Below are 25,179 nucleotides of genomic sequence, written 5' to 3' on the forward strand. Positions count from 1 at the left end.
TCTGTCCGTCTCTCACCTGTCAGCCATCTGCCACACTTACCTTTCCTGGCTTCACCTCGGACGGCTTCGTGTTCTTGTTTACTTCACATTAATCCAAATCACATTTTGATCCTTGGATTTCCTGTTCCGCTCACAGATAAAACACCCGGCCCACGGTTTGAGGCTGATGTGACGTCGTTAGATGCAGATGTCATTAACTTCTTCTATGGTGGCTTCATCTTGCTAATGTTAGCTTCGCTCCGCTAACAGCACATGAGCTTTGAGTCCTTCCTGTCCTTCACCTGAACGGCTGATAGCACAGATCTGCGGATGTTACACTGATGCTAAGCTAGCTTTGACCACTTCAGTGACATCACCTCAGTGTCATCCAATCACAATGCTGATGATGTAAAAAAAAGAAATCACATCTCTGTGTTTTCATGCTGCTCGCCGAGGTCACTCTATCTGTATGAGTGGATCACACACTGAGAGGGATGAGTCAGCCTCTCCTGGCAACACCAGCAGCATCTCCACTTTCTTCATCATTACACCATCACACACACACACACACACACACACACACACACACACACACACACACACACACACACACACACACACACACACACACACACACACACACACACACACACACACACTCTCCCTGAGGCTCGACTCTCAGGGATTTTCAAAGGTTCGGCTGTTTACTGGAGCTTCAGTTGAGAAAACTGAAGTGTTTCTGTGAAGTTACACAACATCCAGAATGTTGGAAAAGAGGCTTTAAAAACATATTGACAACAAGCATTTGGCCTCTTTTTATGTGCCTCATTTGTGAGTAATTATCAGCGCCTCATAAAATACGGAAAATAAACTGTGAGGGTGTTTGTGTGCATTTTTGTGAGCCTGCGTCGGCATGTCCTCCGAGCTGGAATCAAGGCTTTCCCGTGTGGTTTTGGCACCGCAGCCTGGAAAAGCAGCTCTTCTCTGGGCTCGGCCGGAGAGCGAAGCCCCCGTCGGGACGCCTGCGGCCTCCACGCCGTTGATCCTGTTCCAGTGGAGCCTGCGGCCGTCCCGCATTTTCACCACAAAACTCTGCGGCAGGGAGGCGGCCGACCACAGCTATGATCCCTCGGCCATCATACCTCGCGTTCAGGGAGATGACCCAGAAACGGCAGACGTCACGGCTTCGCCGCTCCAGTTTTCCATCAGCCGAGCCAAACGGCCTGATGTGGGGGAAACCGTGTCGTCGTTCAGTGTCGAGAACTTCCATCAAAACCCAACGAGCCTCACATGACCCCAACAAGCCATCGTCCCCTTTGAAGATGAACAGAAACTAGAGCTCCCAGCTCTGAGATTAGCTGCTGATTAGCAGCAGTGACTCAGTTAGCCACAACTCTGTCATCTGTGAGCTGATGGAAAACACGTGGAACACAGGGCCACAAAACCTGAGATTTACAGGTGCAACTACACCTTGTTCCCGCGAGGGGGCGCGCACACACTGTGCGCCTGTAATGTTGAGGGGCCACGAGCCTTTTCCTGTTAACGCGACACTTCCATAATAGCGAGAAAAAAAAAGTGAGCAGGTGAACAAAGCATTTCCTGGTAGGAAACAGCGCAAAAAAGTCCTAAAAGTCAGATTAATGTCCATGTAATAATACTAAGAGGCTGCTCTTTTAACAGAAGTCCACCTGTGAAGGAGAGGGAGACACTGTCCAGTCATTGACACTGAGACAGTCCGGTGAGTGACGTCCATGTCTGCCGTCATGCTGTTAGCTGCGGTGAAGGGAGGCGCCATTAAACTTATTTTTGAGTCGAGATACGTTTCATAAAAACTAACCAGTTTCTTACGTGCTTTAGTGAAACTGTGACAAATTCACAAATGATAAATGGCACTTTCACCATTAAATGCAAATTAAACTGATTTTGGTTTGTAAATGTACTTGTTAGGTGAATCATAAAGGATCATTTAATTCCTTTCCATGATTAGATTAACAGTATGTTAAAATGTTAAAATACTGCGTTTTGACATAAGAATTCATAATAAGCAATCTGATGCTGTATGAATACAAATGTTGATGTGACAGAAATTCACTGTAAATAATTTATTGTTAAAGTTATTAAAGTTGTCTGTGTTAAAGAAATTTGTGGTAAATTGTTCATCAAAGATACCAGTTGTTGAAATATGGTCATTGTGGTACAAGTACATCCTCAAAGGTTGGTTATACGATGTGTGATATTCTGAGAGAGAAGAACTGAATGAGGTCTCCTCTCAGACGCAGAAAGCACAGAATAACTTATGATCCTTATTATCATCTGTGTACGTTGAGATGTCGGCTACATGCCTGAAATATGGAGGCTGCGCTGGGACAGACGTCCTCTCCTGTGAGGACCACTCGTGTCGTCAGTCAGAGTGAAGCGGCGTCTCGTCCAGGCTGAACGGAGAAACCCTGCTGAAGCACTGAGAGCATTTACACTGGAGCCAGGCTAGCTGCTTCCAGGCTTTATGCTAAGCTAACGGCTGATCGCTGTAATGAAGGTTACGGCCTCATCATCATCGCTTCACGCACGCTGATGGTTTCAGCTCTGGATCCCTTCAGCGTTCACGGAGCCCTCACAGGTGTGCTGTTCCCATCACCTGTTACCACTGAGCCCGTTTACCTGTGGAACGATCCAAACAGGTGTTTCTGGAGCGTTCCACATCTTTCAGCCTGTGAAACGTGTCGCTGCATCAGATTCGCAATCAGCAGATATTCACAGAAATCAGTGAAGCCGGTGAGGAAGAACATTCAACATGTCGACTTTGAGCTGTTCTCAGGTCAGTTTGCGTCAGAAACAAACGATCACGTGTGTTTTCTGGACGTTTCACACGGCGTCCAAACTTTCTGGACTCAGCTGAACACGTAAGAGAGCAAAGTCACAGTCGGCCTGAAGCTGCAGACCAACATGGCCGCCGGCCCGTGAGTTACATCATCATCTGTGAGCGAGTGCGAAGAGCTGAGAGTGAGTGAGTCATGAGCAGCTGCCTGCCACACACACACACACACACACACACACACACACACACACACACACACACACACACACACACACACACTCTCTGCAATGAGACGTGCTGAGAAATGAGAGAAAAAGCTTCTTTCTGCTGTTTGCTCTGAAGTGAAAAGCCGTCCTGCTTTTGTTTGGCTGCTGCTGATCACAGAAACTCTGACGCCTCTGAAGGTTTTCTGGAGATGCAGAAATGAATGTCACAATGTGGAGAAAAGAATATCTTGTTCTGTCTAAGTTAAACTGAGGAAGGCACAGAAGATACTCTCACATCAGGATCACAAACCGTTTGTGGCTCAGTAATAATGAGAACTTTTATATATGTGAAGTACTTTTGTCGAGCCAAAGTACCAACAGACGCTGAACAACATTTGGCATGAAAGCACACAGACTAGTTAAAAACAGTGAGGAGAGGAAGAAAGACGTCAGACATGAAATGAATTTACAGTAAGTTTACTACACTCAGTAAGTATGTCTTCATCCTGAGCATGTCTCATATTTGTCTGTATATTTAGGTATTTCTTGTACTACGTATTCTTTGTGCTGTATTCATGTGCGCAGTACAAATACTGTGTTCACGTTACAGAGTCATCCAGCAGGACTCACGTGTGGACGTGACCGGCAGACGCAGCATCGTTCAGGATGACGTCACGTCAGTACTTTAATACCTGAAGTACTTCCTCCTGATTACACTGACATACTTTTACTGTAGTAAGATTCCAATGGATTATTTTACTAGCAGAGTATTTGTGCAGTGAGGTATTCATACTTTTACTTCAGTTATCAATGATCACCTGAATGCACTTAAAGTGTCTTTGAACCATAAATACAGTTTGCTGGCTGACCTGGGGGGTCGGCCCCTCCAAAGGTCACCAGGTACACCTGACGGCTCGTCACGTGATTATGAGAGAGAAGAAAAAACAAAGTTCTGATACACAAACCAGTTTTCATTTTCTGGACTTTTCTCTCATCTTGGATTTGTAGAGAAACTCAGAGCTGAAGAGGAACAGCTGATTTCATGTGCAGCTGAGGAAACGAATCAGGCGGGAGACGGAAAACTCAAAGTACAAGTACCACAAACTGAAGTACAACACGAGGACACTGGTCTCATACTGGACTGTGTGTGTGTGTGAGGAGGTGGTCTTCATCCTCAGAGCGCGTAAAAACAGGACACGTGCGCGACAGGTGGGTCAATGATGAAGAACTGACCCCCCCACACCCCCTCGGCCCGGTGGTCGCTCACCCATGTTGTATCCGTACGGGGACTCGGTGGCTCCGTCCTGCAGGCTCGCCAGGATCTCGCCCTTGCCGACGTCGCTGTCCCCCACCAGCAGGAACTTGAGCAGGAAGTCGTACGCCCTGGCCGGGCTGCTTCTGTGGCTCATCCTCGCTGCAGATGACAGCTGCCGTGTCCCATCATGAGACGAGGCTCGGCAGCTCAGAGCCCAAACCCCCCCCCGTCCTCCTGTCACAGCCCGGTCCGAAGCCAGGAGACGGACAGAGACGCGGGAAGTCCGCCGAAATAAATCCGCGACGATTAAAGTCCCTCCACGATCCGCCACGGACACTCTGTGCGTTGCTCCCCCGGTTCAGACTGTCCACAGAGCTACAAGTGTCCAGCCTGAACCTCGGACACCGACAACTATCAAAGGAGGGTTACTGCGTCCTCTGCGCCATCAGCGCGCGGGACGCACCGCGCTTTTACGCACGAAGGGGAGAACCCTCCGCAGAAGCTTCAGCTCGGCTCCTGGACTCCGGACTGAGGAGGAGGAACCGACGGGTCTCCAGCCTCCCTCCCTCTGCCTCCCTGAACCAGCGGAGGTGGTGTCACGGATGGGATGGAGACGGAGGGGGGGGTCCGGTCCTGCCTGCCTCCGTCTGATTGGTCCATCCGATGAGTTGCTGGGGCAACCTCGAGCTCGGACCTGACGCTGGAGACGTCCGTCAACACACGAGAGGAGACGTTTGATTGGCTCCCCGCGTGACGCCAAGCTACATAGTGTGAATCAAACGCACGATTTCCTGCCCGAGCCTACAAAATAAAAGCCTCACGGGCACATACAGAATGCTGCCATCACTGCATATTCAAAACGATCTGATTCAGTGTTTTATTTAAATAAACAGCTTGAACTAGTTAAAGACTTTAAAATGGGACATGTGTTAGGTTATTCTTCGAAGCCAAAATCAAACTAAATATTACATCTTTACTACTTCCGGTGAAATATGGAGCAAAGAGCAGAGATGAGTGATGGAGCTCGTGATTTCTGGTCTGATTTTCCTCTGCTGCCACCTGGTGTTCAAAACGAGGCAGGTCAAACAGCTGCACTGTTTGAGCAGAACGAAGAACAAACGGGGACACGTTTAGCTGCATGCACCGAAAACAAACTCAGCTCAGTGAATCTCTGAAGGCGTCCAGACTCCCTTTCAATCATAATTTATTGATTTATTATCAGTCTTCTGAACAATCATCTACTGCATAAACAGTTCCTCACAGGCCACGGCGGCTGTGAAGGTACAGTTTTCTGATTTCTACAAAGTCTCTCCAGCAGCTGCAGCTCGACGCTTCAGGTTCAGTCTGAAGTTTTTCTTTCAGTGCGTTCGATGTCTCGTCCAGACCTCTCACCTCTCGACTACGACGAGGATTAAAATCTGAAATCTCCGGGACGCTGGAACAACAACCACCACGTTGGACCTTTTTTCTTCTTGCAGACAAAAAAAATCAAAAGCTGTGTTTTTCTGTTGAAGCACAAACTTCACTTTCAAAGAAGAGTCTTTGATTATTTCTGTCATTTCTGTGTGAAACATGAACCAGAATCAGCTCCTGGTCCAGCGTTTGGGTGAAGCTGAGGACGGATCAGTTGTAGCTGTATCCGGGCAGAGGCAGCTTCTGACCCTCCTTGGCCTCAAAGAAGGTGTAGGACAGAGTGATGGTGTCCACTCGGGCCATCCTGGGGTCCTCGTCGAACTCCGGGTCGATGTAGAAGAAGACGGGCATGTCCACCTCCTCGTGAGGGTTCAGACGCTGCTCCTCGAAGCAGAAACACTGCGGACAGAAGACAGAGACAGTTCATCGTCGAGGACTCGGCGGAGGGGAAGAGAGCTGCGTTGGAGCCGCGTGGACTACCTGGATCTTGTTGAAGTACTGTCCCGCATCAAAGGGCACCACGTTGTAGGTGGAGATGCCGGTGATTGGTTTATCTGTGGGGTTCTTTGCTCTGTAGAACGCAAGCGCCGTCTCACCTGGAACCACCTGCACGACACACACACACACACACACACACACACACACACACACACACACACACACACACACACACACACACACACACCATCATCATCTTCATCATCATCATCATCTGAAACATGCGAGGTTACTCTGGTCCTGGTTCCACTCCTGAACCAGGACCAGAGCAGGTGCGGTGTTGCTGGTGTTGTTGCTGACAGGCAGGCGGCATCTCAGCGACACACCTCATGAACAGGTGAGGTTCATGATGCTTTTCAAGTCATGCAAAGTGGTTTAACACAACGCTGGTCGACAAACGGAGTTCTGAGAAGGAGGCAGGTCTCACAAAGATCTCCGTCTGCTGAGGCCTGAAGTTCCACTGCATGCTGGCGTGTCGATCTGCGTTGAAGGCGACCTTGATGACGCGTTCCTTCACCGGCTTCATCGTCTCCACCAAATCTGCGTCGTGGCCGGCCACCGCCGTGCCGCCGAGCCCCGCCGCCTGCCAGACAAACAACAAAGAGCGGTCACACCTGCAGGCTGGACGTTAAAAACATCTGCTCAGGAACAGGAAGTCTGGTTCTTCCTCTCACCTGACAGTAGAGCCTGTAGAGCGGCACCGCAGCGTACGACAGGCCGATCATCCCCACGCCGGCGGCGGCGATGTACGTCAGCACTGTCTTGTTCCTGGTTTTCCAATCCTCTTCCTGGCTCTTGGACTTCCTGCTTCGGCTCTTGGCGCCTCGGCTCTGGGCGTGGGAGCGCAGGGGAAGCCTGCGTTGCAGGAAGTGCTCAGCCTGAGAGTGGAGCGCCCTCGCAGTGTCACACGGACGCGTCCGGACGCACTGTGTTATCAGCACGTGAGGGCAGCGGACGGACTGACGCAGCAGGAGGGGGAGCAGCATGGCTGGTACTGCAGGCAGTCCACACCTGAAGCTGGGTCAACACCTGGATGGAGCGCAGACACCAGCAGTCAGCTCTGACACACTTCATCTCCTCACAGCACAGAATACACAGAAAACACCTGCAAAGGTAATCTCTGTTTTCATGCAGACTGTCACATGTCAGATGAGCACCGCACCAAACTCCGTTCAAAAGTCACACTTTAACGTCACCTTGCTTACTTACATGCGTGCCTGTTATGAATGAATGAATGAATGAATGAATGAATGAATACTTTCGGTGAAATACTCAGTGAAAGTCGCGCTTCAGTTCGGCAGTGATCCACTCTGTAAGCAGCAGCTTTTACACGTTTGAATCGTCTTAGTTTTCCTGGTTGATCACATGTGAATACTCACGTTTGACGCTGTGTATGTTCGTATTTCGTATTATTTTAATAATGAACGAAAGCTCGTAACTGTTGTTCCACAACATGACAAAGTTTGAGTTGATTTCAGTGAAGCTGACTGAAACGAGCTAACAGTCATCATGTAGCTGGACATGTCTGAGCTGGCTAGCGTTACAGCTGCTCTGCTAGCTCACCCGCAGCTAGCATGCTAACACCGCTGTAAACTCGGTTAATGACGATCTTTAAATCAGCTCTAACGCGATCAAACCTTCGACGATGAGCTCCGCTGTCATTCACCGCTGGACAGCAACACATTACCAAACAGCGAGGCGGAAACACACATAACACCTGTGCAGCACAGAATGAGCTCCGCCGCAGACAAACGCGTAAAGGTTCCGCTGGCAGAGTCCTCCCGCAAACACGTCTCCGCGTGCACGCACGCACACACATACACGGGCACAGTGGACGATTCTCCGTGTTCAGAAAATATGTAGAAAAATAACACGAAGCAATGGTTTTATTAATGGCTGACAATAAAAATCCTGCACACTGTACAGATGTTTTTGTTTCCTCTTCATTGTGAAAACAGAGAGAAATGTGGTGACGATGAGCCCAAAGTGACGCCTCAACATGTTTGTTTGTTTGTTTGTTTGTTTGTTTGTTTGTTTGTTTGTTTGTTTGTTTGGCCCAAAGCTTCACATGATTACAATCACATTGAGATCATTGAGAGGAAAAGCAGCCAATCAAACATGTGAGAAGATCAAACATCAATGATTCCACAGCAGAGATCAATAAAATATTAAACCAACAGACGATCGATCAGTTTCCATCAATACACTCATTGATTAATGGACTGGTTGTTTCAGCATTGCTTGTATAAACTTTTGAGTTTAACTTATAACAAAACATCAGATTTTATAAACCTTCTCCACGTTTTATGTGTGAATCTGTAAATAGAAACTAAAGCTGTAGAAGTAGAAGGAGAAAGCATCAAATATCATAAATATGCATTTATTGATCAGAGAAATTCATGTTTCCCTCTTTGACTCAAATATATAATATAATAATATTAATACATGAGTGAGCAAACAGTGTTTTAATAAGAGGTTTAATTATTCTAGAGTTTAAGTGTCATGAGGAGTTAATGTTGGTCATTTTAATGGCGCCATTACTGTTGATATATGTGATCAATTAGGACGTACGGTGGCCGTGCGAGGTCAAACGCGCGCGCCCCGCTCGTTCGGAGCGGCTGCTGCTGTAGTCATGGAGGGGGTCACAGTTGGCCAGGTATTCGATGCGGAATGCATCCTCAGCAAACGGCCCAAAAAGGTAAGAAATGAGCGCTGCGGCTCCGCGGGGACACGTCGTCTCACCGGACCCGTCTCTTTGTGTCCTCTGACGTTTTCTGTCCTCTTTCACAGGGCAAGTTTGAGTATTTGGTGAAGTGGAGGGGGTGGTCGTCCAAGTAAGTAGCTAGCTAGCATCCCGCTAGCCGCCGCGGCTAACGACACATACAGCAGCTAGCAGTGAAAAATGGCACCAGACAATGCCCGGCGGTGCCGCGGTGTTTACCGTCCTGCTGCGGGGGGGTTTAACGGTGTGCGGGGTGAAAAACAGCAGACTTCCCTTTAACACACTGACGGACAAACACACGGTGGCTACACGGAGGCGCAGCAGCCATTTCTGCTCTCATTTTTCGGCTTTTCTCTGCCGTTTTCACGCCGAGCAGCTGATGCTAAAGCTCACATCAGCCAAGCTGCAGGCTGCTCTGGGTCACCTGCATCCGTGAAAACTGAACCACGCACTGAACACAGTACAGCTCATTGTCATGCACGTCGTCCAAAGGCTGAAATATGATCAGCCGTGCAGGTATTCAGCGCACAGACTGACAGCACGCACCTGCACAGGTGACTCTGTGCTCGTCTTTTCTTTGTATGTTGTAAATCAGAGCTGCAGATTTTGGCTGTTTCCAGTTAACTGTTCAGTCTGCGTCAATAAATAAGAGCTAAAATCCTCAAATGTTCAGTTTACATGAAAATGATCCACAGAGAAAAGCAGAAAACTCACGTTCAGTCCAGTTTGGAAATGACTGAAATCTTATTATCTTAATCTTATCAGATTAAGTTTGTATTGATCTGAAAATCACGTGGCGTTTTTCGGCCTCGTGCATGCTGCGCCGTCAAGCATCGTTTTCATATGTTTGTGTTAGAAGGATTCAGTGACTGACGTGTGAAAACACAGCGAAGCCAAGCTCCTCGCAGCTCTTTGCTGTGTGATAATAATAATAATAATAATAATAATCCAACATCGAGTTGGATCGTTATTTTGGTGTTCCGGCCCTCAGATTGTCAGAAAGCTGTTGTAATCAAACAGGCCACCGTACACGACGCTCACCTGCCGGTGGACCATCAGGTGGACACAAACATGGCTTCAGTCTGCTGGATGTAGACCAGCATAGAAAATGATGTGCTGCCCCCGAACGGCCATGAAAATGCACTGATGCTGTTGTACGTTGTCACAGAGCCCAAACTGAAGCCGAGAGAGAAGAAATAAGTCCGATTTCTGTAAAAACTCCTGTTGAAAAGTTTTCTGGTGTTTTCAGGCACAACAGCTGGGAGCCAGAGGAAAACATTCTGGACCCGCGGCTCCTGGCGGCGTTTCACAAGAGGTGAGCGTTTGATTGGTCGCAGTGTGTTCGTGTCACATGCGGACAAATCAGCTGATGACGAGTAAATTATCTTTATAGGACGTTTTCATGTGGAAGCAGTCTGATAACCAATGAGAAGAAACCAGTGTTGAGAGATGGAAGTGATTTAATGTTGAAAAAACGACATTTTCTTTCAGTGTTCACTCGTTTTGTTTGAGCAACAGTCCAAAAAAATTCACTTCACAAAGTTAAAAGAGCAAATCGTCAGATGTTTGAGAAATGACTTGACTGATCGAAGTGTTGGATGGTTTATTTTTTGCTGATTGACGAGTTGTTAATCAGGTCGGGTAAGTTATGGAATTACAGTCAGTCGTTCAGCAGAAGCTTTAATCCAAAGCGACGCACGTATGAATCCACACACCGATGGCGCGGCATCGGGGGGGTTGGGGTTCAGTATCTTGCCATAGGATGTGGAGCCGAGGCCGGGGATCGAACCACCGACCTCCTGATTGGCAGACGACCGCTCTGCCTCCTGAGCCACAGCCGCCCCACTTCCTAATGCTGGAGCACATGAATGTCAAATGACAAACATTTTCAGTTTAACATGAAATTCTTTTTCGCTCACTTTCCGTCTTCAGTTCTGAACCTTAAAGCCTGAAAAGGCTTCAAAATGAAGCTGGAATGAGTTGACAGTCAGAGGAAGGAAATGTGTGCAGAGCTTCACAGAACATCTGCACCTGTAATCAGAAAGGTTGTCTTTCTGTTTCAGAGAACAAGAGCGCGAGCTTCTCTTCCAGAAGAAAGGCAAGCGGCCGAGAGGACGTCCGCGGAAGATTCTGGTAATTCAGTCGGCCGCTCAGCTGTTCACTCACACTCAGCCTGAACCTTCACCTTCTTCTTCATCCTTTCAGCCACCAGAACCAGCTGCTGCCAAGGACAGCCGCTCCTCGTCCTCCTCTTCCTCCGGCCTTTCGTCATCCGCCTGCTCCTCTTCCTCAGAGGATGAAGATCACGCAAAGAAGGCGAAGCCCAGCCCTCGTGTCCACCCCGTCCCCCAGAAGAGGCCTCAGATCGTGCTGGCCAAACCGGATCCTCCCCGCAAGAAGAAGCGCGGGAGGAAGCCGCTCCACCCTGACCTGAGGGCGTTAAGACAAGCGAAGAGCAGACCGCCTCCTCCTCCTCCACCTCCTCCTCCTCCACGCCACCACCAGGTGCTCAGACCGCCCAGGGAGGAGCCTCGACCTGGGGTGAAGAAACCTCTGCAGCCGGCCAGCTTCACCTACACCGGCCTGAGCAGGACGTCCAGAGATGAGGCTGCCTCCGCCTCCCAGACCTCCACCAGCTCCTTCTCCCAGACTGCTGCCTCCAAATCCGGATCCCTCAGCTGTATCTGGACCAGTCGCTCCATGTCTCCGTCCTCCGGCTCCTCCTACAACAAAGGCAGCCCGTCCCAGCAAAGTAAGAACTCTCTGTCCGAGCTGAAGCGCTCCATCTCAGAGACGGGCGGCAGCAGAGGAGACGGGTTCAAGGTGTCTGCTCTGAAACAAGGTGGAGGTTCGGGGTCGGTGGCTTTGCACAGCGGCTTCGGAGGAGGCCAGGCGGTCCATCGCTCCCCGCTGGGCCAGAGGAGGCAGGAGGGCGTCGGAGGTCAGAGCGGGTCGGTTCAACACCGGCAGCAGAACTCCAGCCTCTCCAGACCGTCGTCCTCGCCGACACCTCGAGACCGAGCCAACCAGGCGCTCAGCCTGCGAGCCCTCAACCTGCAGAGCGTCAGCAAGCCGCCGGCCGGCAGCAGCCATCAGGGAAACAACACGAGCGGCGCCGGAGCCGCGGCGTCCAGGTCGAGCTCAAGGAGCGGCGGCAGCATCGCTGTGAAAGGAGGAGCAGGGAGTATGAAAGAGTCATCAGCTGGCGGCCAGCGCGGCGGTTTGGCAGGCGGCGGCGGAGAGCACGCGAGGCTCAGAGACGACCGGGGGAAGGAGGTGTTAGCAGACACAAAGAAGCTGGCGGGAAGCGGCTCCGGCCGAGGGAACGGCGGCGGGAGGCACGAGGAGAGGAAACACGGGCTCGGCTCTCAGAGCCGGAGCCTGAACGAGCTCAGCACCGGCGACTCTGACGAGACCAGCAGCAGCGAATCAGAGCACGACGCCTCGCTGTATCCAAACAACAGCCGGCCCAGCCTCGGAGACGACGCCACCGAGTCCGACACGGAGACGGACTGGAGGCCGGCCCGGAGCCTCCTGGAACACGTGTTCGTCACGGACGTCACGGCCAACTTCATCACGGTGACGGTGAAGGAGTCGCCGACCAGCGTGGGATTCTTCAATTCACGGAATCACTGAAGGACGTCAGACGGTGCCTCAGCGTGCAGAGCTGAGCTGGACCAACTGTCCCACAACGCTTCCTACAACGGCCCTCAGGGTTCCTACACGCTCTGGACGTTTGTCCGCACAGACTTCCACCGGTCACCGCTCAGAAATGCACAACAGGTTCGGGAGACTTACCGTGTCCAAACGGACGCTACAGCTTCTGTGGTTTGAGTGACGTCATAGGAAGTCAGGACAGAACCTCAGTGGAGACATCGAGCTGAGAGAGAAGGTCCGCAGGTGGAGTGTTTGTAGAGGCAGTGTAGGAGCCCTGACGTTAGAGCCCGTTTACACCTGAGAGCCAAACACAGTCTGAGCCCAGAGGCCGGGGTCAAAGGTCACGTGGTCGGATCATCCGTCCGTCATCCATCCTCCAGCTGATGTAGTTCACCTTCTCTTCGTGGTGTCTGGACACGCTTTGATAGAGGTCTTTGGTTGTCCTTCAGGACAGTGGACGTCAGCGGGTTTGTTAGAGAATAGCGGCTGAAAATGACCTCACGACCTTTCAGGGTGTTTCTGCGTCAGCGGCGTTCCCCGCGTGACGACGAAACGTGAGCGCGCTTTCCAAAGATTCAGGGGGTGTGAAGACCCCCCCAAAGCAGTGTTTGGCACGACTGAGAGGATGACGAGGAGAGAGTCATACCGGCTACAGACTACACCTGAAACAGTACACAACTACACCTGAGACGGTACACAACTACACCTGAGACGGTACACAACTACACCTGAAACAGTACACAACTACACCTGAGACAGTACACAACTACACCTGAGACAGTACACAACTACACCTGAGACGGTACACAACTACACCTGAGACGGTACACAACTACACCTGAGACAGTACACAACTACACCAGACAGTACACAACTACACCTGAGACGGTACACAACTACACCTGAGACGGTACACAACTACACCTGAGACGGTACACAACTACACCTGAGACAGTACACAACTACACCTGAGACGGTACACAACTACACCTGAGACGGTACACAACTACACCTGAGACAGTACACAACTACACCTGAGACGGTACACAACTACACCTGAGACAGTACACAACTACACCTGAGACGGTACACAACTACACCTGAGACAGTACACAACTACACCAGACAGTACACAACTACACCTGTAATGGTACACAACTACACCTGTAACGGTACACAACTACACCTGAGACAGTACATAAACTACACCTGAGACAGTACACAACTACACCTGAGACAGTACACAACTACACCTGAGACGGTACATAAACTACACCTGTAACGGTACACAAACTACACCTGTAACGGTACACAACTACACCTGAGACAGTACATAAACTACACCTGTGACAGTACACAAGTACACCTGTAGCGGTGCACGCAGCGTCAGTGTTTGCGGCAGGCTAACAGCTGGTCCCTGGTCAGTTTCTGGCCTCTGTGCGTCAGGGTGTGTGTATGTGGAGTTAAATCAGTTTCTCAGCTGTGCGCGTTGCTGCGTGTGACACGATGACGTCTTCACGCCGAGTTGGAATATTTCCATTATCGGTATCATGTTGAGGTTGTGGTGGATTCTGGGACGTGGCGTCCTTCTGCTGGGTGGATTACACGCCGTCTTCGTGAGTAGAGTTTGGTTTGAAGGCTTCAGCGCGTTGGCGTTTGCTCAGCCGTCATCGTGTGATCGAGCTTTGTGCGCCGAGGTCTTGGTCACGTGACAACAGGTGGATCGTGTATCAGGTGGATCTCGATCGGATCCGGTGACAAAGGCTTCGATGAGTCTTCGTCGCTCGCTGCTCCTCTCAGTGCCGGGCTGTGTTTTCTGAGCAGGTGTAAAGGGCTGTAAGGACCACAGGTGGATGTATGACCCCCCTCCAGTGCCTCAGGTTTCCCACTGCCGCCCCTCAGCTGCTTGTGATGATTAGTTTGAGTAGGACGTCTCGTGCTTGTTGGACCTGTATCCAGACTGCGTATCCGGCTTCATCCAGGGCAGCATGTGAAGGAGAAAAGTGAAAACTAAAAAAGAAGTCGTCTGTCGTGGTCAGTGACTTTCGCCCTCCGGCTCTTTAAACGTCTGTCATGTGTCTCTGGACCAAAGTTGTTCTGACTGTGATCGTTTCTTTGATTATTGACAGTATTTCTTGCACTACGCAGTTTAAATGTCAGCGGGTTCCTCCTCAGAGGAAACGTCCCATCGTCACCTATATTTGCCAATTTTATACCATTTTAATACATTTGCCGTCGCAGTGTCTTTGAGTGGAAATATGTGTTAATTTATATTTGTAAATATGTTTTTTGTTTCTTTTTCATGTGATATCTGATCTCTATCCGGTGCTCATATTGGCTCACTAGCTTCAGATACTCGCAGCCCGTGTGCCTCTCTGCCGTGTCCAAGGTTTGACAAAGGGACGAGGACGAGGACGAGGACGAGCGGCGTCCTCGCCGAGCTGTGGCTGCTGTTCACACCTTCACCAGCAGATGTCCCTGTTGGACGGGAAATGGAAAGTGATCAGCTTGTTGTTGATGGACAAAGTGAGATCAATCAACCAAGTGAACAGATTAACAAACAGATTAATAATCCAGGCGAAAGAAGAGATTAACCAACCAAACAGCTGAATAAATCAAGTGAGGACGGATTCATGAAGCAACGAGCGAGTCAGTAATCTGTGTGTGAATGGATGCATGAACAGAACAAACGAGTGAGTGAGCGAGTGAGTGGATTAACACTCAGTGAACGGATGAATAAATAATCTGGATTCATTCAAATGAGCAAAAACCAGAACGTGTCTCATCTAAAACTCATTTCATTCAGCTGTGATGTGTTGGCATCTTGTTCCATTAATGAAGGATGACTGGTGCCATCATCATCATCATCATCATCATCATCATCAGGACTGTTGCTGTTTCCTGTCGGTGCTGCTGTGAGATGAATGTGGTGACATTAAAACCATATTTTCACATGAAATATGAAGGAAGAGCTCGGTGGAGTAACTTACACCAGAAACACACCTGTGTGTGTGTGTGTGTGTGTGTGTGTGTGTGTGTGTGTGTGTGTGTGTGTGTGTGTGTGTGTGTGTGTGTGTGTGTGTGTGTGTGTGTGTGTGTGTGAGTGAGTGACACACACACCTCTTGCGTGTGAGGGACAGAAACTATCATCCCACAAAGCTGCAGACTCGCTGATTTATGGCCAGAGTCGTGCAGAGAGGTGGAATTTTCCCAAAATAAGTCTGAGTAAACAGGCTGTGACAGAGGGGCCCTCACAGCACACTGGTATGTATAAACAGTGTGAACAGTGTGCAGCAGTGTAGCCGCGCACACACACACACGCACACACACCTTACTGTGCACACACACATGCATTTTACTGCACACATGCAGTCGTGTTTCCATCATTTTTGGGGACATTCCATAGATTTCCATTCATTTCCTGCAGACTTACCTTAACCACTACTAACCTTAACCTTAAACCTAAACTTTAAACCTCAACTTTAAACCTAAACTTTAAACCTAAACCTTAAACCTAAACCTTAAACCTCAACTTTAAACCTAAACCTTAAACCTAAACCTTAAACCTAAACCTTAAACCTAAACCTTAAACCTAAACCTTAAACCTAAACCTTAAACCTAAACCTTAAACCTCAACTTTAAACCTAAACCTTAAACCTAAACCTTAAACCTAAACTTTAAACCTAAACCTTAAACCTCAACTTTAAACCTAAACCTTAAACCTAAACCTTAAACCTAAACCTTAAACCTAAACTTTAAACCTAAACCTTAAACCTAAACCTTAAACCTCAACTTTAAACCTAAACCTTAAACCTAAACCTTAAACCTAAACTTTAAACCTAAACCTTAAACCTAAACCTTAAACCTAAACTTTAAACCTAAACCTTAAACCTCAACTTTAAACCTAAACCTTAAACCTAAACCTTAAACCTAAACTTAAAACCTAAACCTTAAACCTAAACCTTAAACCTAAACTTTAAACCTAAACCTTAAACCTAAACCTTAAACCTCAACTTTAAACCTCAACCTTAAACCTAAACCTTAAACCTAAACTTTAAACCTAAACCTTAAACCTAAACCTTAAACCTCAACTTTAAACCTAAACCTTAAACCTAAACTTTAAACCTAAACTTTAAACCTAAACCTTAAACCTAAACCTTAAACCTAAACTTTAAACCTAAACTTTAAACCTAAACCTTAAACCTCAACTTTAAACCTAAACCTTAAACCTAAACCTTAAACCTCAACTTTAAACCTAAACCTTAAACCTAAACCTTAAACCTAAACTTTAAACCTAAACCTTAAACCTAAACCTTAAACCTAAACTTTAAACCTAAACCTTAAACCTAAACTTTAAACCTAAACTTTAAACCTAAACCTTAAACCTAAACCTTAAACCTCAACTTTAAACCTAAACCTTAAACCTAAACCTTAAACCTAAACTTTAAACCTAAACCTTAAACCTAAACCTTAAACCTAAACTTTAAACCTAAACCTTAAACCTAAACCTTAAACCTAAACTTTAAACCTAAACTTTAAACCTAAACCTTAAACCTCAACTTTAAACCTAAACCTTAAACCTAAACCTTAAACCTAAACTTTAAACCTAAACTTTAAACCTAAACTTTAAACCTAAACCTTAAACCTAAACCTTAAACCTAAACTTTAAACCTAAACCTTAAACCTAAACCTTAAACCTAAACTTTAAACCTAAACTTTAAACCTAAACCTTAAACCTAAACTTTAAACCTAAACCTTAAACCTAAACCTAAGCTTGACCTCAGTCTTCACCCTGACGTCTGATCATTGACATTATGGGGACGTCCATGTTGTGAGTCCCCACAATGAGACTGTAAACAGATTTATGTCCCCACAACATCAGGAATACATGGCCACACACACACTTGCAGGGGTCAGTTTGTAGTATTTTTTGCAGTTTTAACTTTTGTGCTCAGCTGTGGAAAGTAAGTACATCTAGTCAGGTACTGAAGGACAGTTTGAGGTACTTGTACTTCGTGTGTGGTGTACTTCACAGTGTTCGTCCTCTTACTGGAGGACGCTGAAGACGAGCTTCGAATGAGAGAGAACCTCGAGCGAGTTCCCTGAACCGAACCCAACACGCCGTCAGGCACGCCTGCAGGGACGGGAGCGACCAGGAACAGCTGTTACTTCACTCCTCAGACCACCAGACTCCATTTACCAAACCAGTGATTTTAGCTCGCAGCTCGTCTGAAACACGCTTTCATGGAACTCGACAGAAACTAAATAAAACTCACCAAAACTTATTTCATCTTTCAATCATCAGCTCTGGTTTGATCCAACGAAACTTAAAATTCAGCGAGTGAGATGTGAAATATTTGGTCCTCATGTTGTTTTCCACCTGCCGCCTCTTCGTCTCAGGTGAAGGTGACTGCTGACGCTGCAGCATTACCACAGTGCTAGCCCAGCTAGCGTTAGCTCTGTTGTCACATGATGTGTGTGATGATTGCTTGATAACACTAACTTTGATTAGCACCCAGCTGCTAGCTAACGTTAGCGGCCTGCTTCGAGGTCGAGGCTGATGCGCGTTCATGTCCAGACGTGCGCCGCTGAAGGTTTTGCTTTACAAACGTTTTTTCTGATATTCACAGTAGAAAATTGCAGCTAACCTCGGAAACTACAAACATGGCAGAGCTGTGAGCTGGCGCCTGCTCAGGCCTGCGGGAGCTGACCAATCAGAGCAAACCTGGCTTTTCAGAAGGCGGCCTAAAGGAGACAGTTTCAGGGCTGGGGGAGTGTAGGCGCTGCAGCAGGTAAACCTGCTCTAAAAGACTCCAAAATAAAAGCACGGCCCTGAAAATGAGCAGAATTTGTCCCCTTTCAGTAACATTTTGAATGCAGGACAGAGATGATGTCTGTCCCCCCCCCCCCCCGTCCCCCCCCGGCACAGGAGCTTGAACACAGCGTCACGTCACCACACTGATTCATGTTGATGGTGACTGACAGGCGGTGGCACACCACTGCCCCCCAGTGGCTGCTGGACCTGTGCACGCAGTAAGGACTAAGTACAGTACCTGATAGTAGTTAGTGACGTCCCACCAACCTGCACACGCACACACACACACACACACACACGCTGTGACGGCAGCCTGGTTACCTGACAGCCGTGTGTGAGAGTCTGTCTGCGTCTGTCTCCTGTTGGTTCAGAGACAGCAGCGCCGGTCAGCCGTTAACCCCGTCAGGCCCAGGTGAGGCGTCACACACCGATCGGCTGCCAATCGCCTTGTCAATGGCCCCGATCCTTATGAGCGACCGGAGCTACGACGCATGCTCAGAACTCCTATCTGACGCCTTTTCCACGTGTTCATCACAAACCGAACGCAAAACTTTCATGTTTGTGTGTTTGAAGCCATTCAGCCAATCAGAGACGAGCTGACAGCCAGGCTCCTCCAGTCTGACCATGTGTCCCCTCATCGACTCTTAATTTATATTATTGGATGGAATTACTGATGCATTAAATATGATTGCGTAAAACGCCCCCTCAGGTAAACAGGTGAAGACTCACAGGTGAACTGAGAGCTGATGGTTTTGTTCTCTTTTCAAAGGAAACTCTGAACTTTTATTACAGACGGTGAGAAAAAGACGTCTGAAGACGCCGACTCTGGTTTGTGAAGCCTGAATGTGTCTTTAAATTAAATTCATTGATCGTATTCATCATTTCTAACATCCAGATGACCTCTGAACTCTTTGCTTCGAAATATTCACTTGTAAATATTCACTCAGTGGCTGATCGGCATGTTCACAATCTCATTGGCTGTTCAAGGCGTCAGTCATCTGCGATTGGCTCGATTTTCAAACAGAAGAAGAGAAGGAGGGCCTTCTGTTCCACTCAGCCTGTCATTGTCATTCACTCAAGTGAAGTACCTCAAAATAGTTCTGAAGTACAGTACTTGAGTATAAGTACTTAGTTACATCCACCAAACTTCATTCTGTCCGTCCGTCGTCTTGACGTCCTCAGCTGTGATTCACTTCCATCATGGACGCCGCTTTCAGGAGGCGGCGACCTCACGGCTGTGACTCACAGTAGCGACATTCTGCTGATGCTGGTGGACTCCGTCGAGCTTCCAGCAGGACTCAGGTGAATGAGGACAGACGGAGGGTGTGAGACGGTGTCTTTAAGAAGCTCAGACAGCAGCTCCTGCGCTCAGGTGGGTGGACGCCGGCGGCGGTCGGCCCGGCGGCGGGCGGCTGCAGATGCCGCCTGTCTCCTCACACCAAAGTGAAGACCTGGAAACGTCTCGGTGAGACATCCGACTTCTCCCACTCGTCCTGCCTGTCCAAACGTGTCCTCGGAAATGCTCGTCTTCACACCTTCATCACGTCTTCTTTCTCTCACTCGCTCTCTGACTTCAGGTTTGTCCTGCTTGTTGTTGCCGTGCCGACAGCTGATCTGAAATCAGCCTCTTTGACTGAGTGTAAACAAAGTCTCATTTTAACAAACAAACAAGAAAACATCAAACCAGCCGAGAAAAATGCTCGAAGAAATAAACAAGAAGCTTTCTGATGGTTTCAGAGCACGTGCGTGTGCATGTGTAAGTGTGTGTGTGTGCGTGTGTGTGTATGTGTGTGTGTGAGTGTACGTTCGTGTGTGTATGTGTGTGCGTGTGTGCATGCGTGCACCAATCACAGTGAGCTGAGATAAAACCTGCTGATCCTGGATCAGTTCTGTTCTCACTGTCACGTTGGGTTTAATCAGCTTCTCCTGTAGAAACAGCAGCTGAGGCTCATGGGTATTGTAGTATTCTAGCCGTCCGCCCGCCTCACTGACTCAGCTGACTGTCTGTTTGCTGAGTCAGCAGAAAACGCTGGTTATTCATGGATGGTTTCTAACACTGTCTCAGCGTCTCAGGACGCGTAGAGACATCGTGATCAATACTTCACTGAAGTATCAGAACTTTGTTTCTTCTTCTTTGGTGTCTGACGACCCCTCAGATTGACCTGCTGACCCTCCAGAGGGGCCCCACCCTTACGTTGGGCCCCACTGGCCTAAACTAGCTCACAGTATATGCGTTATGTGTGTTCACAGTATAAGTATTTGAAGTACCTCCACCTGCAGCAGATCAGACAGGAGACAGACAGTACTTCTCATACTTCATGAACATTTTCCTCACAGTACTTTTACTCACGTTGGGTATGTTTAGAGTATGTGAGGGTATTTGTACACTGTGGTATCAGCAGGTTTACTCTGAAGGACCTGAGGACGTCACGCTGTCCTCTCGTACAGTTCAGACTTCACTGCAGCTCTTTTCATTTTACTGCTGCTGGAACGTAACAGAGTACATTTACTCTAGTTGAATGTAGTACTGAAGTACTACAGCACTTTGTACTTGAGGGACATGTTGTACTTTCACTGCGTTTATCTTCAGTTTTTTCACAGATTCAGATTTTTACACACAAAGTTTTAAAATGTGACGTTTTTGTTCTAAATGAAACTCCAAGAGGTCAAAGGACGGAACTGATCAATCGATCGATCGATCGATCAATCAATCAATCAATCAATCAATCAATCAATCAATCAGTCACAAATGATCGATTGGCTCCTTTTAATGGTGTCAGTGATGTTTGATTTGCTGCTTTTTGAAATGATCAGCAGATTGATGCAGAATCTTTAGTTTCAGTCAAAATAGGACTTTTAGAGTATTCGTACAGTGTACTTTTACTGCAGTAAAGGACGTGAATACTCCGTCCATCAGTGGTTCGTTCAGAATAAAAGAAGCAGCAGAGTCTCATGTTTACAGACCGACTGTCCTTTTTATTTGACAGCATCTGAAGACGAGACAGTTTGACTCAGAGTATTCAGCCTGTGTCCTCCTCCTCCTCCTCCTCATCATCATCATCATCATCATCACTGTATCTGTGCTGTCACTCAAACAGATCTGAACTCTTCATGTTTTTCTGTCTGAACATCTTCATCCTCCTTCATCAGGATGAAGATGTGAATCTATTAAGAACACAAAGTTCTGCCATAAAACAAAATCAGAACATCAAACAATCACTCTGAGGACAGCGCCGCAAAAAGTCCATCTTCATCAGGTCATGAGTTCACGTCCAGCCTGAAATCCACCTTTGACTTCAGTCTGCTGAGACTTCAGGACAAAAACAGTGAAAACGCTGAAAAGATTCAAAAGCTGCTTCAGTTTGTTCTCACGAGGTTTGGAAACTTCTTGACTTTGAAACTGAGAAGCAGTTTTCGGTCCGTCAGGGGTCAAACTTCTGGTAAGTCTCGGGACAGTCGTCCAATCATCGCAGCAGCCTCAGGTCTGGCACGCGCACTTGCACTCTGATATAATGGGGTACTGAACAGGTATCCAGGCGCACTTCAGACCCCCCTTTTTCTGCAGGCAGCGCCATCGCAGGATCGTAAAATGAGTGGATTTGGCAGGTTTGCAGACCATCCCTTCAGGGACCGAACAAGACCGCTTATTGTAGCAGCTCCCCACCTTCACGTGGCGCGGCCAGAATCTGCTGCCCAGGTCGTTCCATGCGTAAACAACCGGGCAGAAGGCGTACGACCACAGCCACAGTTGCAGCCTTCTGCGGAGTTTCTTGCTCGGCTTCTGCTTCTTGCCGTGCTGGACCTCGAACTCCATGGCCCGGATCTCTTTGGGCATCGCGGCGGAGAGCTTCTGCCGCAGGTCCGCCTCGTTCACGTCCTCGTTCCCCGCGTACTTGTCCTCCGGCGGGGACACGGACATGAAGTGCGGGTCGAAGTGGCTGCCCAGAGTGCTCCTGAGCTCCGTCTCGTTCAGGTCCTTCTCCCTGGGGTCCAGCACCGGGTCCGGGTCCTCCTTTAGGTCCACAATGGGCAGCGTGTCACTGGGGATGGGACGGAGGAGATAGTAGTGCTGGCACGTGGCCTCCTCTATCCTGCAGCCCAGAGAGAGCGCGAGCATGAACACAGGCAAGAAGTAAGAGCAGTGATCCATCTCCTCAGAGCGACACAGTCACAGTATTCACAGCGAGTCCTCCCTGAAGGAAGTGGAACGCGCCCCGGAGTTTCCCTCGAGGACTCTGGCTGCAGGGAAGATGTCCAGGTCCGCGCGGAGAGCGCGCAGCAGACGCACCGCGACCGATCCGCGCGCCACGCGCGACGATACCTCTCAGCAACTTTCAGACAGCGAGAGGTGCCAGAAGAGGGATTTGACAGTCCGCGATCCGGGTCCCTGCTGGGGAAGAGACGGTGAGACAGCTCAGCAGCCCGCGGGTCGCTGCAGTCCGCATGTTGGCGCGCCGGCTGCTGCCTCTGGTCCTCCTGCAGCCCGACTGAAGGCGCCTCACACTGCAAGCAAATATCCAGCAGGGCGGTGATGTAACCCCGCGAGAGACCAGCCCTCCATGTTCACCCGAAAACCCCCTCCCATCAGACAAACGCGCACTTTACGCACAGGCGCGCGCGCATCGTGACGGTGATGATCAGGGTCAGTGTTAGTGGTTACAGAGAGAGAGACGTAGTACAGCTGTGAAAGTACAAGCAGCCACACATCAGCCACTGCGTCAGAGAGAAGAAGAGCCAAGAGCAGTAAAAGTACTGCATCACCTGTAAAAGTACTTCATCACCTGTAAAAGTACTTCATTACCTATAAAAGTACTGATGTACAATTATTGTAATAATTCAGTCAACAGAGCAGAAATGAATATATCACACATGAACATCATTCAACAAGTAACAAGTAATTCTACCTGTCAGCTTGTGTGAAACTGCAGTATAACTGCAGTATTTGTCTCAGACGTTCATTCAAATGTACTGAAATGTTTGTGTAAATGTCCTCAATGAGTTTGAACTACTGACGAAGATCCACGTCCAGCCAGCTGAGAGCTGCTGTTTGCAGTGTGTGTGTGTGTGTGTGTGTGTGTGTGTGTGTGTGTGTGTGTGTGTGTGTGCGCGTGTGTGTGTGTTAGTATGTGTTGCAGTGTGTTAGTGTGTGCTGCAGTGTGTTAGTGTGTGTTGCAGTGTGTTAGTGTGTGTTAGTGTGCGTTGCAGTGTGTTAGTGTGTGTTAGTGTGTGTTGCAGTGTGTTAGTGTGTGTTAGTGTGTGTTAGTGTGTGTTGCAGTGTGTTAGTGTGTGTTGCAGTGTGTTAGTGTGTGTTGCAGTGTGTTAGTGTGTGTTAGTGTGTGTTGCAGTGTGTTAGTGTGTGTTAGTGTGTGTTAGTGTGTGTTGCAGTGTTAGTGTGTGTTAGTGTGTGTTGCAGTGTGTTAGTGTGTGTTAGTGTGTGTTAGTGTGTGTTGCAGTGTGTTAGTGTGTGTTAGTGTGTGTTGCAGTGTGTTAGTGTGTGTTAGTGTGTGTTGCAGTGTGTTAGTGTGTGTTAGTGTGTGTTAGTGTGTGTTGCAGTGTGTTAGTGTGTGTTGCAGTGTGTTAGTGTGTGTTAGTGTGTGTTGCAGTGTGTTAGTGTGTGTTGCAGTGTGTTAGTGTGTGTTAGTGTGTGTTGCAGTGTATTAGTGTGTGTTGCAGTGTGTTAGTGTGTGTTAGTGTGTGTTGCAGTGTGTTAGTGTGTGTTAGTGTGTTAGTATGTGTTGCAGTGTGTTAGTGTGTGTTAGTGTGTGTTGCAGTGTGTTAGTGTGTGTTAGTGTGTGTTGCAGTGTGTTAGTGTGTGTTGCAGTGTGTTAGTGTGTGTTGCAGTGTGTTAGTGTGTGTTAGTGTGTGTTGCAGTGTGTTAGTGTGTGTTGCAGTGTGTTAGTGTGTGTTGCAGTGTGTTAGTGTGTGTTAGTGTGTGTTGCAGTGTATTAGTGTGTGTTGCAGTGTGTTAGTGTGTGTTAGTGTGTGTTGCAGTGTGTTAGTGTGTGTTAGTGTGTGTTGCAGTGTGTTAGTGTGTGTTGCAGTGTGTTAGTGTGTGTTAGTGTGTGTTGCAGTGTGTTAGTGTGTGTTGCAGTGTGTTAGTGTGTGTTGCAGTGTGTTAGTGTGTGTTAGTGTGTGTTGCAGTGTGTTAGTGTGTGTTGCAGTGTGTTAGTGTGTGTTGCAGTGTGTTAGTGTGTGTTAGTGTGTGTTGCAGTGTGTTAGTGTGTGTTGCAGTGTGTTAGTGTGTGTTAGTGTGTGTTGCAGTGTGTTAGTGTGTGTTGCAGTGTGTTAGTATGTGTTGCAGTGTGTTAGTGTGTGTTAGTGTGTGTTGCAGTGTGTTAGTGTGTGTTGCAGTGTGTTAGTGTGTGTTAGTGTGTGTTGCAGTGTGTTAGTGTGTGTTGCAGTGTGTTAGTGTGTGTTAGTGTGTGTTGCAGTGTATTAGTGTGTGTTGCAGTGTGTTAGTGTGTGTTAGTGTGTGTTGCAGTGTGTTAGTGTGTGTTAGTGTGTTAGTATGTGTTGCAGTGTGTTAGTGTGTGTTAGTGTGTGTTGCAGTGTGTTAGTGTGTGTTGCAGTGTGTTAGTATGTGTTGCAGTGTGTTAGTGTGTGTTAGTGTGTGTTAGTGTGTGTTGCAGTGTGTTAGTGTGTGTTAGTGTGTGTTGCAGTGTGTTAGTATGTGTTGCAGTGTGTTAGTGTGTGTTAGTGTGTGTTGCAGTGTGTTAGTGTGTGTTAGTGTGTGTTAGTGTGTGTTGCAGTGTGTTAGTGTGTGTTGCAGTGTGTTAGTGTGTGTTAGTGTGTGTTGCAGTGTGTTAGTGTGTGTTAGTG

General features: G+C 48.2%; 4 protein-coding genes across 4 annotated transcripts in view; 1 reads left to right on the forward strand and 3 right to left on the reverse strand.

Moving 5' to 3' along the window:
• rab40b (RAB40B, member RAS oncogene family) overlaps window positions 1–4,995 on the reverse strand; it is a 17,743-nt gene extending 12,748 nt beyond the window's left edge. Inside the window, exon 1 of the mRNA XM_070991135.1 lies at window positions 4,268–4,995. Within this exon, the coding sequence (XP_070847236.1) occupies window positions 4,268–4,409 (142 nt within the window). The 5' untranslated portion in view covers window positions 4,410–4,995. The remainder of the gene's footprint in view (window positions 1–4,267) is intronic.
• Window positions 4,996–5,111: 116 nt separating this feature from the next.
• cox11 (cytochrome c oxidase assembly homolog 11 (yeast)) lies at window positions 5,112–7,915 on the reverse strand. The gene is made up of 5 exons (XM_070990703.1): window positions 7,804–7,915; window positions 6,841–7,195; window positions 6,594–6,749; window positions 6,149–6,274; window positions 5,112–6,067 (listed from the first exon to the last, which is right to left on the reverse strand). The coding sequence occupies exons 2-5, from the start codon at window positions 7,150–7,152 to the stop codon at window positions 5,879–5,881; spliced, it is 783 nt and encodes a 260-aa protein (XP_070846804.1). The 5' UTR covers window positions 7,153–7,195; window positions 7,804–7,915; the 3' UTR covers window positions 5,112–5,878.
• An 864-nt stretch (window positions 7,916–8,779) lies between these two features.
• LOC139349479 (chromobox protein homolog 2-like) lies at window positions 8,780–12,737 on the forward strand. Its single transcript, XM_070990307.1, has 5 exons — window positions 8,780–8,864; window positions 8,957–9,000; window positions 10,138–10,203; window positions 10,952–11,021; window positions 11,094–12,737. The coding sequence occupies exons 1-5, from the start codon at window positions 8,799–8,801 to the stop codon at window positions 12,522–12,524; spliced, it is 1,677 nt and encodes a 558-aa protein (XP_070846408.1). The 5' UTR covers window positions 8,780–8,798; the 3' UTR covers window positions 12,525–12,737.
• A 9,070-nt stretch (window positions 12,738–21,807) lies between these two features.
• nog3 (noggin 3) lies at window positions 21,808–22,510 on the reverse strand. Its single transcript, XM_070990876.1, has one exon. The coding sequence runs from the start codon at window positions 22,508–22,510 to the stop codon at window positions 21,839–21,841; it is 672 nt and encodes a 223-aa protein (XP_070846977.1). The 3' UTR covers window positions 21,808–21,838.
• Window positions 22,511–25,179: the final 2,669 nt, after the last annotated feature.

This window comes from Chaetodon trifascialis, chromosome 21 (assembly GCF_039877785.1).
Source record: "Chaetodon trifascialis isolate fChaTrf1 chromosome 21, fChaTrf1.hap1, whole genome shotgun sequence".
Lineage (NCBI taxonomy): Eukaryota > Metazoa > Chordata > Actinopteri > Chaetodontiformes > Chaetodontidae > Chaetodon > Chaetodon trifascialis.

Bases quoted from the DNA above. Each gene is read 5' to 3' on its own strand.
- cox11 (XM_070990703.1), bottom strand. From the start codon at position 7,152: ATGCTGCTCCCCCTCCTGCTGCGTCAGTCCGTCCGCTGCCCTCACGTG. The intron at 6,750-6,840 runs GTGAGAGGAAGA...TTTGTCTGGCAG, and splicing joins TCTACAGGCTCTACTGTCAG to GCGGCGGGGCTCGGCGGCAC. The intron at 6,275-6,593 runs GTGAGACCTGCC...TGTGTCGTGCAG, and splicing joins CTCAGCAGACGGAGATCTTT to GTGGTTCCAGGTGAGACGGC.
- LOC139349479 (XM_070990307.1), top strand. From the start codon at position 8,799: ATGGAGGGGGTCACAGTTGGCCAGGTATTCGATGCGGAATGCATCCTC. The intron at 9,001-10,137 runs GTAAGTAGCTAG...TGGTGTTTTCAG, and splicing joins TGGAGGGGGTGGTCGTCCAA to GCACAACAGCTGGGAGCCAG. The intron at 10,204-10,951 runs GTGAGCGTTTGA...TTTCTGTTTCAG, and splicing joins CTGGCGGCGTTTCACAAGAG to AGAACAAGAGCGCGAGCTTC.
- nog3 (XM_070990876.1), bottom strand. From the start codon at position 22,510: ATGGATCACTGCTCTTACTTCTTGCCTGTGTTCATGCTCGCGCTCTCT.